Here is a 13,774-nt window from a genome sequence, read left to right on the forward strand (position 1 = left end):
CGAGCGCTTGGGATGTGGTGGCTTGTTGTATCAGTTGGAAATACTTGAAAAGAAATGGCAAAGTATTTCGATGGATTTTGTGATTGGATTACCACAGACTTTGAGGGGGAATAATGCCATTTGGGTTGTTGACCAACTCACTAAGATGGCAAGATTTATTTCTATGAAAGAGAAAATCTCAGCTGGGCAACTTGCTCATTTGCTTATTGAGAAGTTGTTTAGCCTTTATGACTTGCCACTTGATACTGTTAGTGATCGTGATCCGAAGTTCATTGGCATTTCTAGCATGAGGTGTTCAAGAAATTAGACACTAAGCTAAGTATAAGCTCGTTTGATTATCCCGAGTTTGATGGACAGACAGAGCGTGTAAATCAGACGGTGGATATTCTGCGAGTGTATGTTTCTATGAGACAGTTTGATTGGGAAGAGTATCTTCTGTTTGTAGAGTATGCTTACAAGAGTGCTAAGCATTTTGCTACTAAGATGAGGCCTTTTATGCTCATGTATGGCTATCAGCCCAGAGCCCTGTGGATGATTGGCTTAGAGAAAGTTCACACAGGTGCCATGGTTGATTTCTTGAAACAGCAGCAAGAGATGCTATAGTTTGCAAGAAATGAAATGAAATGTTATATTAACGTCTTCAAAAGGCCAAAGTGACCTATGAGACCAAAGTTACAACCATGTGACATCTGATACACTGTTTGGAAAAGAAAAGAAAGAACTGAAGGTAAGTATCTAGCCCTACAATACATTAGTAGGGAGCATCCGGAAGCAGCAACTAGGGAGAGTGGGAAGCTAATGCTACCAGTAAAAAGGGGGTACATGAGTTGGGGGAGTACAAAAGTGACAGTGAGTACAACAGTATATGGCTGGAGTGCTAATCATCCTAGGAGCCCTAGCATGGGTCTCTACCGGATGGCTTGGATATTTGCCATAGTGAGATGCCTAGTCGGACGAGCCCGATGCCTCGCAATGAGAGACACCGTTCGTGCCACCGACGATTTCCTTCTCGGAGTCCCTCTCCATCGAATTCTCCGGACAGCTTCCACTTGCCTTCATCGGCTCAACGTTGGGGAACTACCAGTTTGACGAGTCCTTCTTCCATGCTTCGTGAGGAACGAGCTCAATTAATGAAGCTTCTGAAGCCTTCAGAAGTTCAACGGGAAGATGGATGGAGAAGTTGTCACCAATTGGACCGGTGAGATGGTTGCCACGTTGGCAGCAACAAGTGGTTCATATATTTTTCAGCTCCATTTGGTGGGTACGGCTTTGACGGTACCGCTCTCTTGTGGTGGGAAGATCACCTTAGGCATCACTCCGTGACTTGCTAGGATGACTGCCCGCAAGGTGGTCTTGAAGCAGTGTATTCCCATAGATTACCAATGTGAATTAAAGAAACAATGGGAGCGTTTTATGCAAAAACTTGGCGAATCGATAACCGACTATCTTGCTCGTTTCTGGGAGCTTTTGCTCATGCTCCCAAGGACCGTCTGAGGGTCGGAGTAGGTTGAGTAATTTGTGCATGGTTTGAAACCATCTTTGCATGTAGACGTTTGTGCACATCGGTCGTGTGATCTTTCAAATGCGGTTTGTCTTGCTACAACCCTTGAGACGCAGGAGAGTTCCAAGTCTGGGACTCAACAATAGGGACAACAAAAGGCAAAGACAAGGGTAGCTAGTCCAAGGCCAAGGATGATAAGGACACGGCAAGTGGGGGAGCCTCGTTGACTTGCCGGGAGCACCCTAGTGCTGGCCGACTGGATCTTCATCAGTCGTGGGCTTCAGGGCTGCTGGCCGACTGCCTTTTACCAGTCGTGGACATCAGATAGCTGGCCGACTGCATTTATGCAGTCGTGGACCTCTTTTCTCAGTCGTGGACACTTTTAGTGCTGGCCGACTGCCCTTCCAGGGAGGTATATATAGGTCCTCAGCCCCCATGCCTTATTTGTATCATATCTCGGGATCTTCTTGTGTATATAGAGCAGAGTTACACGCCTACATCTGTCTCTCTCTTGTGCTATTTTTCTGCCTGCGTTTTTGCTCTTGTGTTCCCAGATTTGGTCATCATCTCCGCTGCATATTCTGACATGGTATCAGAGCCTAGGCTCTAGATAGGTCTTGGGATTTGTGTGAGCAAGAGGGGGCTGTTTTGTGGCTGATTGGTGGACTGTTTTGGACTGTTCGGGAAGAGGAGAAGCAAGAGGAAGGCGGGCTGATTTGCTGGACAGCCACTTGCAGGTATCAGTTCTTCTTTGTTCCCACCAACCCACCCTTTTCAGAGTACATCCCCGCTATGGCAGATCTGTTAGAGATGGCCGAGAGACATGTGAAGATCCCGACACTCCCCACGTTCCCGGTGGACCGTCAGTTGGACGGGAGCAACTACGGCATATGGAAGGTGATGATGGAATCCGTTTTGGAGTCTTACGACCTCGCCGATTTTGTCGTTGTTGGTGTTCCACGGCCGGAAGTAGAGGAAGGGGAGTTACCGTCAACCCGAAAGGACCGGGAGGCCCAGACGCAGATGTGGGATCGCGTCAACGCCAGGGTCCGTTCGTTTATTTTCCTCAACTGCACACCACAGGTAATCAATCATGTCAAGCACATGACGCTGGCCAGAGGTATATGGCAGCATTTGGCCTCACTTTATAACAGGGTATCGCCCATGAAGAGGATTTCCTTGGAAGTACAGATGCGGGTTATGAGCCCTGCAAAGTCGTCGACGATGCGGGAGCATATTAACAAGCTGCAGGCTCTTCAGCAGGAAGTTCTTCAGGCTGGGAAGGAGATATCGTCAGAGGACATGGCCATCACGTTGCTGTCACATTTGCCCTCTTCGTACTGAGCATTTTACTCCTCTTTGATTACCAGTGGTGGCAGGCTCAGCACCATCACGTGGGAGGAGCTTGTGCCCATGGTCCTGGACCAGGAGGAACGATTCACGAACCCTCCTCAGGGTGGAGGTTCGGAGGCCTTTACTGGCCAACGGTCGAAAGGCCGTAACTCGGGCAAGGTGAAGGCTTCATCAGAGAAGTCTTCTGAGAAGATGTCCGACGCTGACCGCGAGAAGCTAAAGGCAGAGAGGACCTGTAATGATTGTGGCGAGAAAGGCCACTACTGGAGGCAGTGTCCCAAGCGGAAGACCGAGAAGGGTGAAGACTCCTCAGCAATCACGAAGACTCCGGCTTTTGTGCACCTGGAGGTGATGGACACCGATGTTTCATTTTCTTCAGGCAGGGAGGAGATTGGAGGACTCTCCGCAACGGATACTCGGGAGTGGATTCTCGATAGTGGTGCTTCCAGGCACATGACTCCTTCCTGTTCCGGTTTACAGGATCTCTGCAGGCTTTCTGGTCATATTCTTACTGGTGATACGTCCACTATCCCAGTTCACAGTGAGGGCAGGATGGAGATAGTTCCCGATGGCAGAGGGGGGAAGCATTCCTCCCAGGTGTTGTATGTTCCGGCACTTGGTTTTCATCTGTTGTCAGTGCATCAGGTTTGCAAGACTGGCGTACGGGTGGAGTTTGATGAGCATTTTGTTGCTCTCCGGGACAAAGCAACAGGCCAAGTGGTTTGGGAAGGTGGAGTGGAGAATGGAGTCTACAGGCTTTCAGCACTCTCTCTCCCAGGTCCTCAAGATTGTGATGAGTGGCAGTATGGTAATAGCTACTCAGGTGTGGATACGTTGCAGGTGCGGGCTTTCCGGGACCAGATGGTGGATAGCTTGCCAGTAGATGGCAGCAGTTGGCAGGAACTTTCCAGTACTGAGGTTGGTAGTTCTTGTGTTCGTGAGTCAGAGGAAGCTGAACAGGTCACTTATGCTCTGATGTCTCGTAGTGTTCGGGACATAGAACTTCCAGTAGTTGAGGATGTTCTTTCCACGGGGACCTTTCGGAAAGCCAGGCAGGTGACAGGTGATTACTTGCAGAAGGAGGTGGTTTCTCCAGGCTTTGTGGTTCCGGATTCAGAGGGGGTGGTTGACAGGTTTCAGAAGGCCTTGCGTGGTCTTCAGAAGGTTTCCAGGACTTGCTTGTGCACCGTAACAGGTGTTGATCCTTGTGAGCAGTGTGATGTCTCTATGACTCAGAAGCTGTATGGTTCATTGATCTGGTTAATGGACACCGGATTGGACGGGAGCTTCCTGATGAGGCGGTTGAGCTCATGGTTGCAGATGTCTCTTTGGGAGGTAGGATTGCGTTTCCTGTGGTTTCTGCGGCATGCGAAGGATCATGGACTCTTGTACACAGGAGGGGGATTGTTGGATGGAGTCCGACTCCACGGTTGGAGTGACTCGGTTTGGGGAGGAGATCCGGACACGAGGAGATCTACTTATGCCCGAGGAGCAGTTTTACGGAGCATGAGGAGGTTACATTGCAGGTTTGGGCTTCCACTGGAGGAACCCTTGGTCATCCAGAGGCACTTTGTTCGTGAACAGATTGTTGCTGATGACATCTTGCTGGAGTTCTGTTCGACGAAGGACAGTACGGTGGACCTCTTCACGAAGTCGCTCTCAGGATTTGCTCAGGCGGCACCCCAGCTCCCAGTGGTTGGTTACACAGCCAGGAGCTGAGAGGGGGTGTTAGAAGTCATCTCCTGTCTAGTTTTATACACCAGGGCCTTTGTTGTGGGTGTGCCCGCCCTTATGAGGTGTTTTCCCATTTTTCCCCACTCTCCGTATTTTTCCCCTATTTTTTTCCATTTTTTTCTGAAGCTTGGGAGGGCTGCCAGATGATGCCGGGAGCACCCCAGTGCTGGCCGACTGGATCTTCATCAGTCGTGGGCTTCAGGGCTGCTGGCCGACTGCCTTTTACCAGTCGTGGGCATCAGATAGCTGGCCGACTGCATTTATGCAGTCGTGGACCTCTTTTCTCAGTCGTGGACACTTTTAGTGCTGGCCGACTGCCCTTCCAGGGAGGTATATATAGGTCCTCAGCCCCCATGCCTTATTTGTATCATATCTCGGGATCTTCTTGTGTATATAGAGCAGAGTTACACGCCTACATCTGTCTCTCTCTTGTGCTGTTTTTCTGCCTGCGTTTTTGCTCTTGTGTTCCCAGATTTGGTCATCATCTCCGCTGCATATTCTGACAAGAACTCCTCCTGAGAGAGCCGTGTCCCTGACACTCTCCCACTAGAACTATTTTTATTCTCCATGGCCTTAACAACTCCTTTTGGAATCTCCTTGTCCTTCTGTTGCTAGACTCTCCCACGTCTCGAGGGTCATAACAAGAAGAACCGTGTAGAGATCATGGGGTCCATGTGCACGAATATCTTTGTTGCACGACGGTTCAAACCATCCTTGAAGCGCTCAACCTGCTCCGACTGTCGGGAGGATGAGGAGAAGCTTCCATAAACGTGCTAGGTAGTCGGTTATTACCTGCCCACCTTGATTCTGGACAGTGTTCCCATTGCTGCTTTAGCTCACGGTAATAGTCCACAGGAACAAACTACTTCAAGACCACCTTGCGGCAATCATCCTGGCAAGTAACTGAGTGGTGCCTAAGGTGGTCTTCCCACCACAAGAGGGCAGCACCTATCAAAGCCGTACGCACCAAATGGAGCTGAAAAGCATGCAAACCAGCTATTGCCGCCAACATGGCAGTCATCTCGTGGGTCCGGTCGGTGATGACTTCTGCGTCCATCTTCTTGTTGAACTGACTTTGTTCCTCATGAGGTTTTAAAAGCTTCAATAACTGACCTTGTTCCTCGTGAGGCATGAAGGAAGAACTTGCCAAATTGGTAGTCCCTCAGTTTCGAGCCGGTGAAGGCGAGCATGAAGTGCCTGGAGAATTTAGTGGAGAGGGACTCCGCAAAGGAGACCGTCAGTGACGTGATTGGTGTCTCTTATGTCGACTGTGCGCGAGTGTAGAATGATGACTGCTGGACCGGGAGTGAAGCTTGTCTAGTATATTCTTAACTAGAATGAAGATGTCAATTCACTAACAAAACTGCTCAGAACTTCTTGGCCAGTCCATACTTATAGAGAAACGCTTTCATGTAGACTCACATTGAGAAGGATGCATATGATTCTTGACAAATTTGCTATGTACGTATATATATGCATTGCTTTGCTGGTTGGCTTTCATAAGTTACTGTCGGCCAGTTAATAATGCCCACAACCAACTAATAATCATGTTTTCACAGTGTGGGCCTGCTCGAGCTGCTCAAGCCCTGCCCGACTATGCCTGTGGCCTTTTCACACCTGGCTGGCCTGTCTGCCTGCTGCCCCCTGGGCGCCCTCTTCTATCTGATGCCTGGCTGGTGGAAACAGCATCCAGACCTGGCTACATATGAGGTGTGTCACATGTAACATGCACGTGCTTTTGCGAGAATTCTGTTGCTACCACTGAGATGCTTAAGCTCACAAAGGTGCCTTACACACAGATTATACAGAGGCTATGCTTGAGCCTTGCTGATGATGCGACTAGTGTCTTTATTATTAGGGTTGTAATAGAACACGTGTGTTCACAAAAGCTCTTTGTTGGTAATCTGGAATCATTGCTGGTTTGTGTGGAATGCATTGAGCCTTGCTGATGATGCGACGGTCTAGTGTCTTTATTATTAGGGTTGTAATAGAACACGTCATTGCTGGTTTGTGCAGAATGCGTCAAGTTAAATTCTCCAATCAAACAAGTTACTCATTAGACACTTAAATATGTCTTTTAGTCTATCGACGTGAAAAACTAGGTGAATCTTTATGTATGGTGACATTTTCAGCTTGTTGGCAGCCTCATTGATCACTTAGACCTCACAATAAGGCTCATCAGCATTAAGTGCAAGGCTGTAGTGGTACGCAGCCTGCTTGGATGCCTTGGCTCCTTTAGTTCTGCCTTTAACCTTCAGCTCCTTGATCGTCTGCATATTCTTTTTGGCAAAGTTTTTGAGATTATTATTTACCTCATGAAGCTCTTAATTGGCCAGTTGCAATGCTGCAATCTGGCTCTCACCCAGCCCCAACTGTCCCATACCACCTAAACTCAACTTCCTGATGTGAATCTTGAGCTAGACCTAGGCCCTGATGCTGATGGTCTTGAGCCTTTTGGGAATGCTCGTTAATGAGCACAATCCTCACTTATATAGAGTATGTGTGAGAGAACCCTTAATTTTAAGGCCATTTTACACTAGCTCATTAATTACGAACTTACAAATACTCAACTTTAAGGCGACTTTACACTAGCACCAATGCTTAGTATGAAGTGTCCCGTAATTGAGCCCCTAATTACTCATGAGTATTGCTACTCTAGTTATGTCTTTTGGGGATATAACGACAGCCTTACCACCATGGTCAATAGTTCAGTAACCTAGGTGTATTGGGTGAACCTGGATCAGCTTCCAAGAAGATTTTTGTGAGATCTCAATGTTATCATCTGATCATATAGGTTCTTGATCCATGCTTCAGCTGCTTTGCCTAAGAATCCAACTTGGTTGGTTATTGACACGTGTATTTGTCTTGGAGCAGTTTGCAGATGCATTGGTTAGGCAGAATAGTTATCAGCTTATAATTTTTGCGTTTGGCTAGTGTCAGTTGATGGTGTTGTTTGTAGTGAAGTACTCATGACTTAATTTTTCCGTTTGGTTAGTGCCAGTTGATGGTGTTGTTTTTGTAGTGAAGTACTCACAACTTAATTTTGTGCAGGCTTGGCTCTGGTAGTGCATGCCGGAGTCTTTATGGGGGATTTGTAAAATGGGAAATGGGAAAGGTATATGAATTTGGGTATCATTTTTCATGCATATCAAAAGAAGCACTTCTTAGAATTACCTGTTAGTGTAAATTCTTATGCTCTGCCTTGGAAGACAGGAGGATGAAGGCAAAGATAGCATTGCGATTCAGCTTGCAGATGACAAGCATTGGGAGGATCTTGTGGTCATCATTGCAGTGGTGTGTATCATTGTCTGGTGAATTGTCTATAGGAGAAGAACACAGTATTATGTTATGATGAATTTAAGAAAATTTCTAAAGTTGTCTTCTCAAGATTTTTTCTTTTCTCATATATACTTATGTAGCAGCTTCAATGCATGGTGATATTTTGATGTGGCTGGACTCTGTTCAAAACAGGTAAGCTCTCGACAGAAAGAAACAAGTAGTACTGCAGGCATGCAGGAGAGTGTTCGAACAAGTAAGCTTCTGCATCACAGGGCTAAGGTAGGCCTTACCATTTGGTGCAGATGATCTAGAGTAGTTTGGATCTTCTTTGCAATGGGCATCTCTCGCAGCTTTAGACATTAAGTGATAAACATGAAGTCTGATATGTACTAAGTAAATTTACAGGAACTGGTTCCCAAGCTCATCGTGAAGATGGAAGAAGCGATCAATAATCATGACTTTGAAACATTTGCTCGCATATGCTGTGCAGATAGCAATCAGTTTCATGCGACGTGCTTAGACACATCCCCTCCAATATTTTATATGAATGATACTTCTAGAAGGTGAGCTTTATTCAAAGGTCTTCGCTTTAGTCTAATGTTCAACAACCCTCGATTCCGGGACTTTTCTGATTGTCAACCATCAGCTTTTGAAGGGTGACGTTGGTTTCCTTTTCCTTAGTCCCATGATTGGATGAATGTCTGTGATTCTGACTTTGGATAGCTTCTTCCATTTCAAGCAAACCATGTGCATGTGCGTGAGAGAGAGAGAGAGAGAGAGAGAGAGAGAGAGAGAGAGTTATATTAAACGTCTCCTAAAGACCAAATGGGTCTATGAGACCAAAGTGTTACAATGCTATCCATGGTATGTCTCATCATGGAAAAGAAAAACAAAACAAGTACAATTATATAGCTCTTTGAAAGTAGAGGCTGATACAATGATAATCATAGGGAAGTACATGGGGTATAAACACTAGTACAAGAGACTCTCATCATGGAGTACATGAGAATATGAAGGATGTAGGGCACATCATCCTCCAGTAGAGGGTGTTAAAATTACAGCAGCTATGGTGGATCAAATGCTAGAATCAACATCATTAACAAAGAGATTAGACGATAATTATGACGTGATTAGTGAGTAATTAACTAATAGCTTAATGTAGGCATAGATAATAAAAAACCAGCAAATTCTCATTAGGCCAATGCCTCAATTTATAGAGTTTACATCTAAGCATCTAATCCCACTGATTTCTCCTTGATTCACTCCACCTCTTTTGCTTGATTCTCTCCACCTCTCCCAGAATATCTCCACACCTCCTAAATCTCCTCATGCTACCCTTTATTCTCTCCCAATAGATTCTTCTCACCTTTTCACAGGTTCTCTCACATTTACAGATTCTCTTTTACGGCCTCTTGCTAAGGGCTTGTTCTCGCACACATCCTATTCACTTTTATATTTCAACACCCCCTAAACTCATAGTCCTTGACACTCTCTCTCTCTATGTGTCCAAGGCTACTACAAGTGCCCGCGACCTTGACTAAAGTGCTCACACATACATCTACCATGTGGTCTACATCATCGGTGGCTCAAATGTGGTTTTACTTTGTTAGGGCAGGTTATATTGGGTTGTGGGGTTTCTCTCTCTCTCTCTCTCTCTCTCTCTCTCTCTCTCAGAAAAGATGATCCGACTCCACTTCCTTAGGAGCCTCCATGAAGTTTGCCGATGTCGTTCCTTCTCCATTGGGTTTGTTGTAGCAGTCTCTTGCCATGTGTCCTGGCTTTCCACAGTTGTGGCAAGTGAAGGTCGTTCCTCCTACTCTGTCTCTTCCTCGTCCTCGTCCTCGAGAGAATCCTCCTTGGGTGAAGAATGCTTTTTCTTCTCCTGCTGTTGAGTTGAGCCATTTCTTCTCTTTGCCTGTGCTCTCTTGCTTTAGTAGAGCTCCTTCTATCTCGTGTAGCTTCAATTCAGGTACATTCTTTAGTGTTGCTACAATATTTTCATATTCACCTTTGTCCACACTCTTCAGAAGCACTGCTAGTGTCTCATCATCTTCTACCTTTTTGCCAATAGCTGCTAGTTGTTGCTTAATGCTTTTATATTTGTTCAAGTATGTGATTAAAGGTTCACTTTTATATTTGTTCAAGTGTGTGATTAAAGGTTCACTTTTCTTCATATCCAATTTGTAGAATTGCATTAACAGGTTTATCTTTGAATTTTTAGCTTGTGTGCCAAATAATTTATTGAGTTCATCCTATGCATCTTTTGTCCATTGTATCCTTGTGATGTGATGAATGATTTCATCATTTAAACCGAGTGCGATAAGTCCCAATGCTTTTTCATTCCTGTTCTTCCACATTTTTCCCTCACCTCTGGGCATTCATCTCTTCTCTCAACTAGCCCCCACAGATTTTTCCTCATGAGCAGATACATGGTTTTTGTCTGCCATGTGTAAAACTGCTCCCCATTAAATTTGGCTATCTCTTGTGTTGTACTCATGATGATGTGACGGGGGTCTTACCTCTTGATCTAATTTCAAGATTCAAGGGCAGTGTCTATCCTTCTACAACTCAATTTGGTGTTTAAGAGATGATTACAACAGATTTATTAGCATAAAATCACCAGAAATTACATTAAATCAAGGGTAACCAATTTGTACGGAATGGTTGGAGTATCAAACCATCTCCGAATTGCAATCTGAAGTTATAGGGATCTGTATCAGATACCTAATGGTTAATTTGAATCCTCAATTGCACTAAAATACAGTGATTAGCATTGATTAATCACTGATTAGCAAATTCATCCTCTGTTTTGTGTGTTGAAAACAGAGTATGCGGGGAGCCCAGATTTGAGGCCTTAGAGTTCAAATGAGCTCAAATGCTTTCAAGGCCATCAATAGCAATTAGTCTAGTAAAGGATTAAGCCAAGAAACACAAGATTTGACCAAATATTGAATGCTTAATCTTTGTTTTACCAAAGTCACCTGCAGATTTGATGAAGAGCTTGGATCTCACTGTAGACTTGACCAAATCAAATTCTGACTTAACCAGCTTGTAGAGCATGCTTGAAAATCCTTGGGACTAATATAATTAGACCCATTTGATCTGTGGAAGACAAGATCTCCATTTTCTGCAGAAAAAGAAGCGTTGAGATTCGTGATTTTCTCTTGATTGCGCCGGCGGTTTGTTGTGCTGATTCGATGGGCTGGAGCACCAATAAGGTAGCTATGTTAGGCTAGAAGGGTTTGGGCTAATTTGATGTATGTAAGGAGATAAAGCTCCTCCACCAGCTGGGGGTACAGAGGGTTAGTTGAAAAAGAGGTGAAAATATTAATTTTTTACTAATTCTAATTAGTTAAGTGATTAGCAAGATAATGGGCTCACAAATTGATGGATTCTAGGCTAGGCTCTAATACCATGTTAAAATTACAGCAATGTGATGAGCTATGGTGGATCAAATGCTAGAATCAATATCATTAACAAAGAGATTAGACGATAATTAAGACGTGATTAGTGAGTAATTAACTAATAGCTTAATGTAGGCATGGATAATCAAAAACCAGCAAATTCTCATTAGGCCAATGCCTCAATTTATAGAGTTTACATCCAAGCATCTAATCCTATTGATTTTTCCTTGATTCACTCCACCTCTTTTGCTAGATTCTCTCCACCTCTCCCAGAATATCTCCACACCTTCTAAATCTCCTCATGCTACCCTTTATTCTCTCCCAGTAGATTCTTCTCACCTTTTCACAGGTTCTCTCATATTTACAGATTCTCTTTTACAGCCTCTTGCTAAGGGCTTGTTCTCGCACACACCCTATTCACTTGTATATTTCAACAGAGGGTACACATCTATGTCGAGCATGAAGTACATGATGAGAATATGAAGCATGTGGGACACATCATCCTCCAGTATAGAGGGTACACATCTCTCAAGTATGTCACGCATGAGGTTACTGAGTATGGTTGGAGGTCACGGTGTTAAGAATTTGGGTAGAACACAATACAGCCTCTTTATAGCTCACTCACCATCCTTGATCAATGACAACACACCCGAGACCCAGCAAAATACCGACACATTACCAACTCAAGAACACACAGCATCAAACATTATCACATAACTTGAAAGGGGCACCACCCTTGAACCACCCTCGAGAAGGCAAGGGACCTACAGTCTTCAAAAAACTTCTCATTTCTTTGATAGCAGGAATGCACATGGTCTTCGTCTCAATGATTAAAGCAAAGATTCATTGCCTTCATTTCAACATGGCACACCCATCAAGAGCATCAATGGAGCAACAGCCACAATGCCAACCCATATGTCTACAGGGCAACACCATGATTGAATAACAACTCCAATCCATCATTTACCTCATAGATCCAACTCATAATGGCCCAAGCGATACAAGGCTTGTTTTGAGAATAACAAAAAAGCTTGAAAACACCAGAACCTACAATTAGGCATTCATCCCTTGCTTAAAGTATACCCCAATCACTCACACACATCACAAGTTATACTTGCAGAGATATACAAGGATTTTGGGCACGAACAGTTTATGTATTTCAGCAATACAGACAGAAGGCTCACAATACTAGATCACCATATGTAAGAGGAAACATGGATTATGAGACAGGGTATGAGGAAGACCCCAAATACACACAAACTGTAGCAAGACCCACAAGAAAAGCTTCACATCGTGAGTTTATGCCCAGAGCTATAGAGCTTTTCTGAAGAAATTCTGAACTTGATAGGAGACATTACCATAGCTTCATCACTTTTTTGTTGCCATGAACCACCCTAATATGAGCTGCAACCAGTAATAACTTGATAGCGCAGCCTGCCTCTTTATCGCGAACAAAGTTTTGCCCGAACAGGTCTGGAATAGGCTGGCTTTCAGCTTACCAAATACCAGGGAAATTTTGGCAGCATCTCCCCCTGGTTTTTGGACAAGCCACCCTCTCCTAGATAACACACCCTCTCTAAATGATGCAGGCGATCCCACTTCCAGCCTCCCCATGTACCTTCTATTCTCAGTTACAGCCTGAAGCATGCCACTTACTAATCTTTCCTTCATGGGCTTTCCATGCTTCCCATGCAGCATTCCAAATCCAGCTTCCACGTGGTAGGGGTTTCTGCATGACTGTGGCAGCCGCCACCTTGCCTACTAAGCTTTGGCTAAGGCTTAGACCTTAGTAACAATACATTTGATTAAAGTGGCCTTAGCCCCCGTTACCACCTTACACAAAGGTCCTCACAATGTTCTTTTAGTAGTATTTTCCAATCTATGTTGATATCAATAAGATCAAGGCTATACATGTTGAGATTATTATCGCAACCTCAAGCAACCTTGTGCATGCGAGTAAACCAAATGCTATAGATCTTATACAAGATACAATGCATATGCACACCTCTCTCTTCATAAGCTTAACAAACATAGAACCCGGACACACCTCCAGTGACAAACCAAAAAGCATCTACACAACTGCTATTCTTGACACTACAAAAGGTCACCAGAAAATTCCCAACAACGGTACGTTGGAAGGTGGTGTGATGGTGGTGGAGCATGTTCTGGATTTGGAGCTGATGGAAGGATCGTGGTTGGTGTCCCGTGGACTGGGGACGCTAGGTACATCAAAGCGTGCAAGCCCATTTCAAAGCGACTCCTTGGGGATAGAGCGGAGTTGAGGTATCCTTTGGTGGACCACCCGCGTGGTCCACTATGCCGATATCCTGTCCTTTGGGGCGAGAAGAAACTAGTGATGGTCGGTTGGCAAGGAAGGAGGGGTGGTGGTTGTGGCCGACACTCTCTTAGGAGTGTCTGTGTGTCTGTGAAGCTGTGGTAGGAAGAGTCCTAGGTTTGGGAAGTCCATGATCCTGGATTGGGCCAAAACCGTCACGCCAATCCA

At 45.0% G+C, this 13,774-nt stretch overlaps 1 protein-coding gene across 2 annotated transcripts in view; it reads left to right on the forward strand.

The window, feature by feature from the left end:
- Positions 1 to 13,774, forward strand: part of LOC147636470 (diphosphomevalonate decarboxylase MVD1, peroxisomal-like) — a 40,459-nt gene that overhangs the window by 12,430 nt on the left and 14,255 nt on the right. The window contains exons 4-7 of one of the 2 annotated variants that reach the window (XM_086801911.1): positions 7,640 to 7,703; positions 7,802 to 7,882; positions 8,060 to 8,146; positions 8,273 to 8,430. In XM_086801911.1, coding sequence (XP_086658037.1) covers positions 7,640 to 7,703; positions 7,802 to 7,882; positions 8,060 to 8,146; positions 8,273 to 8,430 — 390 coding nt within the window. The remainder of the gene's footprint in view (positions 1 to 7,639; positions 7,704 to 7,801; positions 7,883 to 8,059; positions 8,147 to 8,272; positions 8,431 to 13,774) is intronic. The other variant, XM_086801913.1, reaches the window with a different exon arrangement.

The sequence above is a fragment of the Cibotium barometz genome, chromosome 8, assembly GCF_041138505.1.
Source record: "Cibotium barometz isolate CiBa-2024 chromosome 8, ASM4113850v1, whole genome shotgun sequence".
In the NCBI taxonomy this organism is placed as follows: domain Eukaryota; kingdom Viridiplantae; phylum Streptophyta; class Polypodiopsida; order Cyatheales; family Cibotiaceae; genus Cibotium; species Cibotium barometz.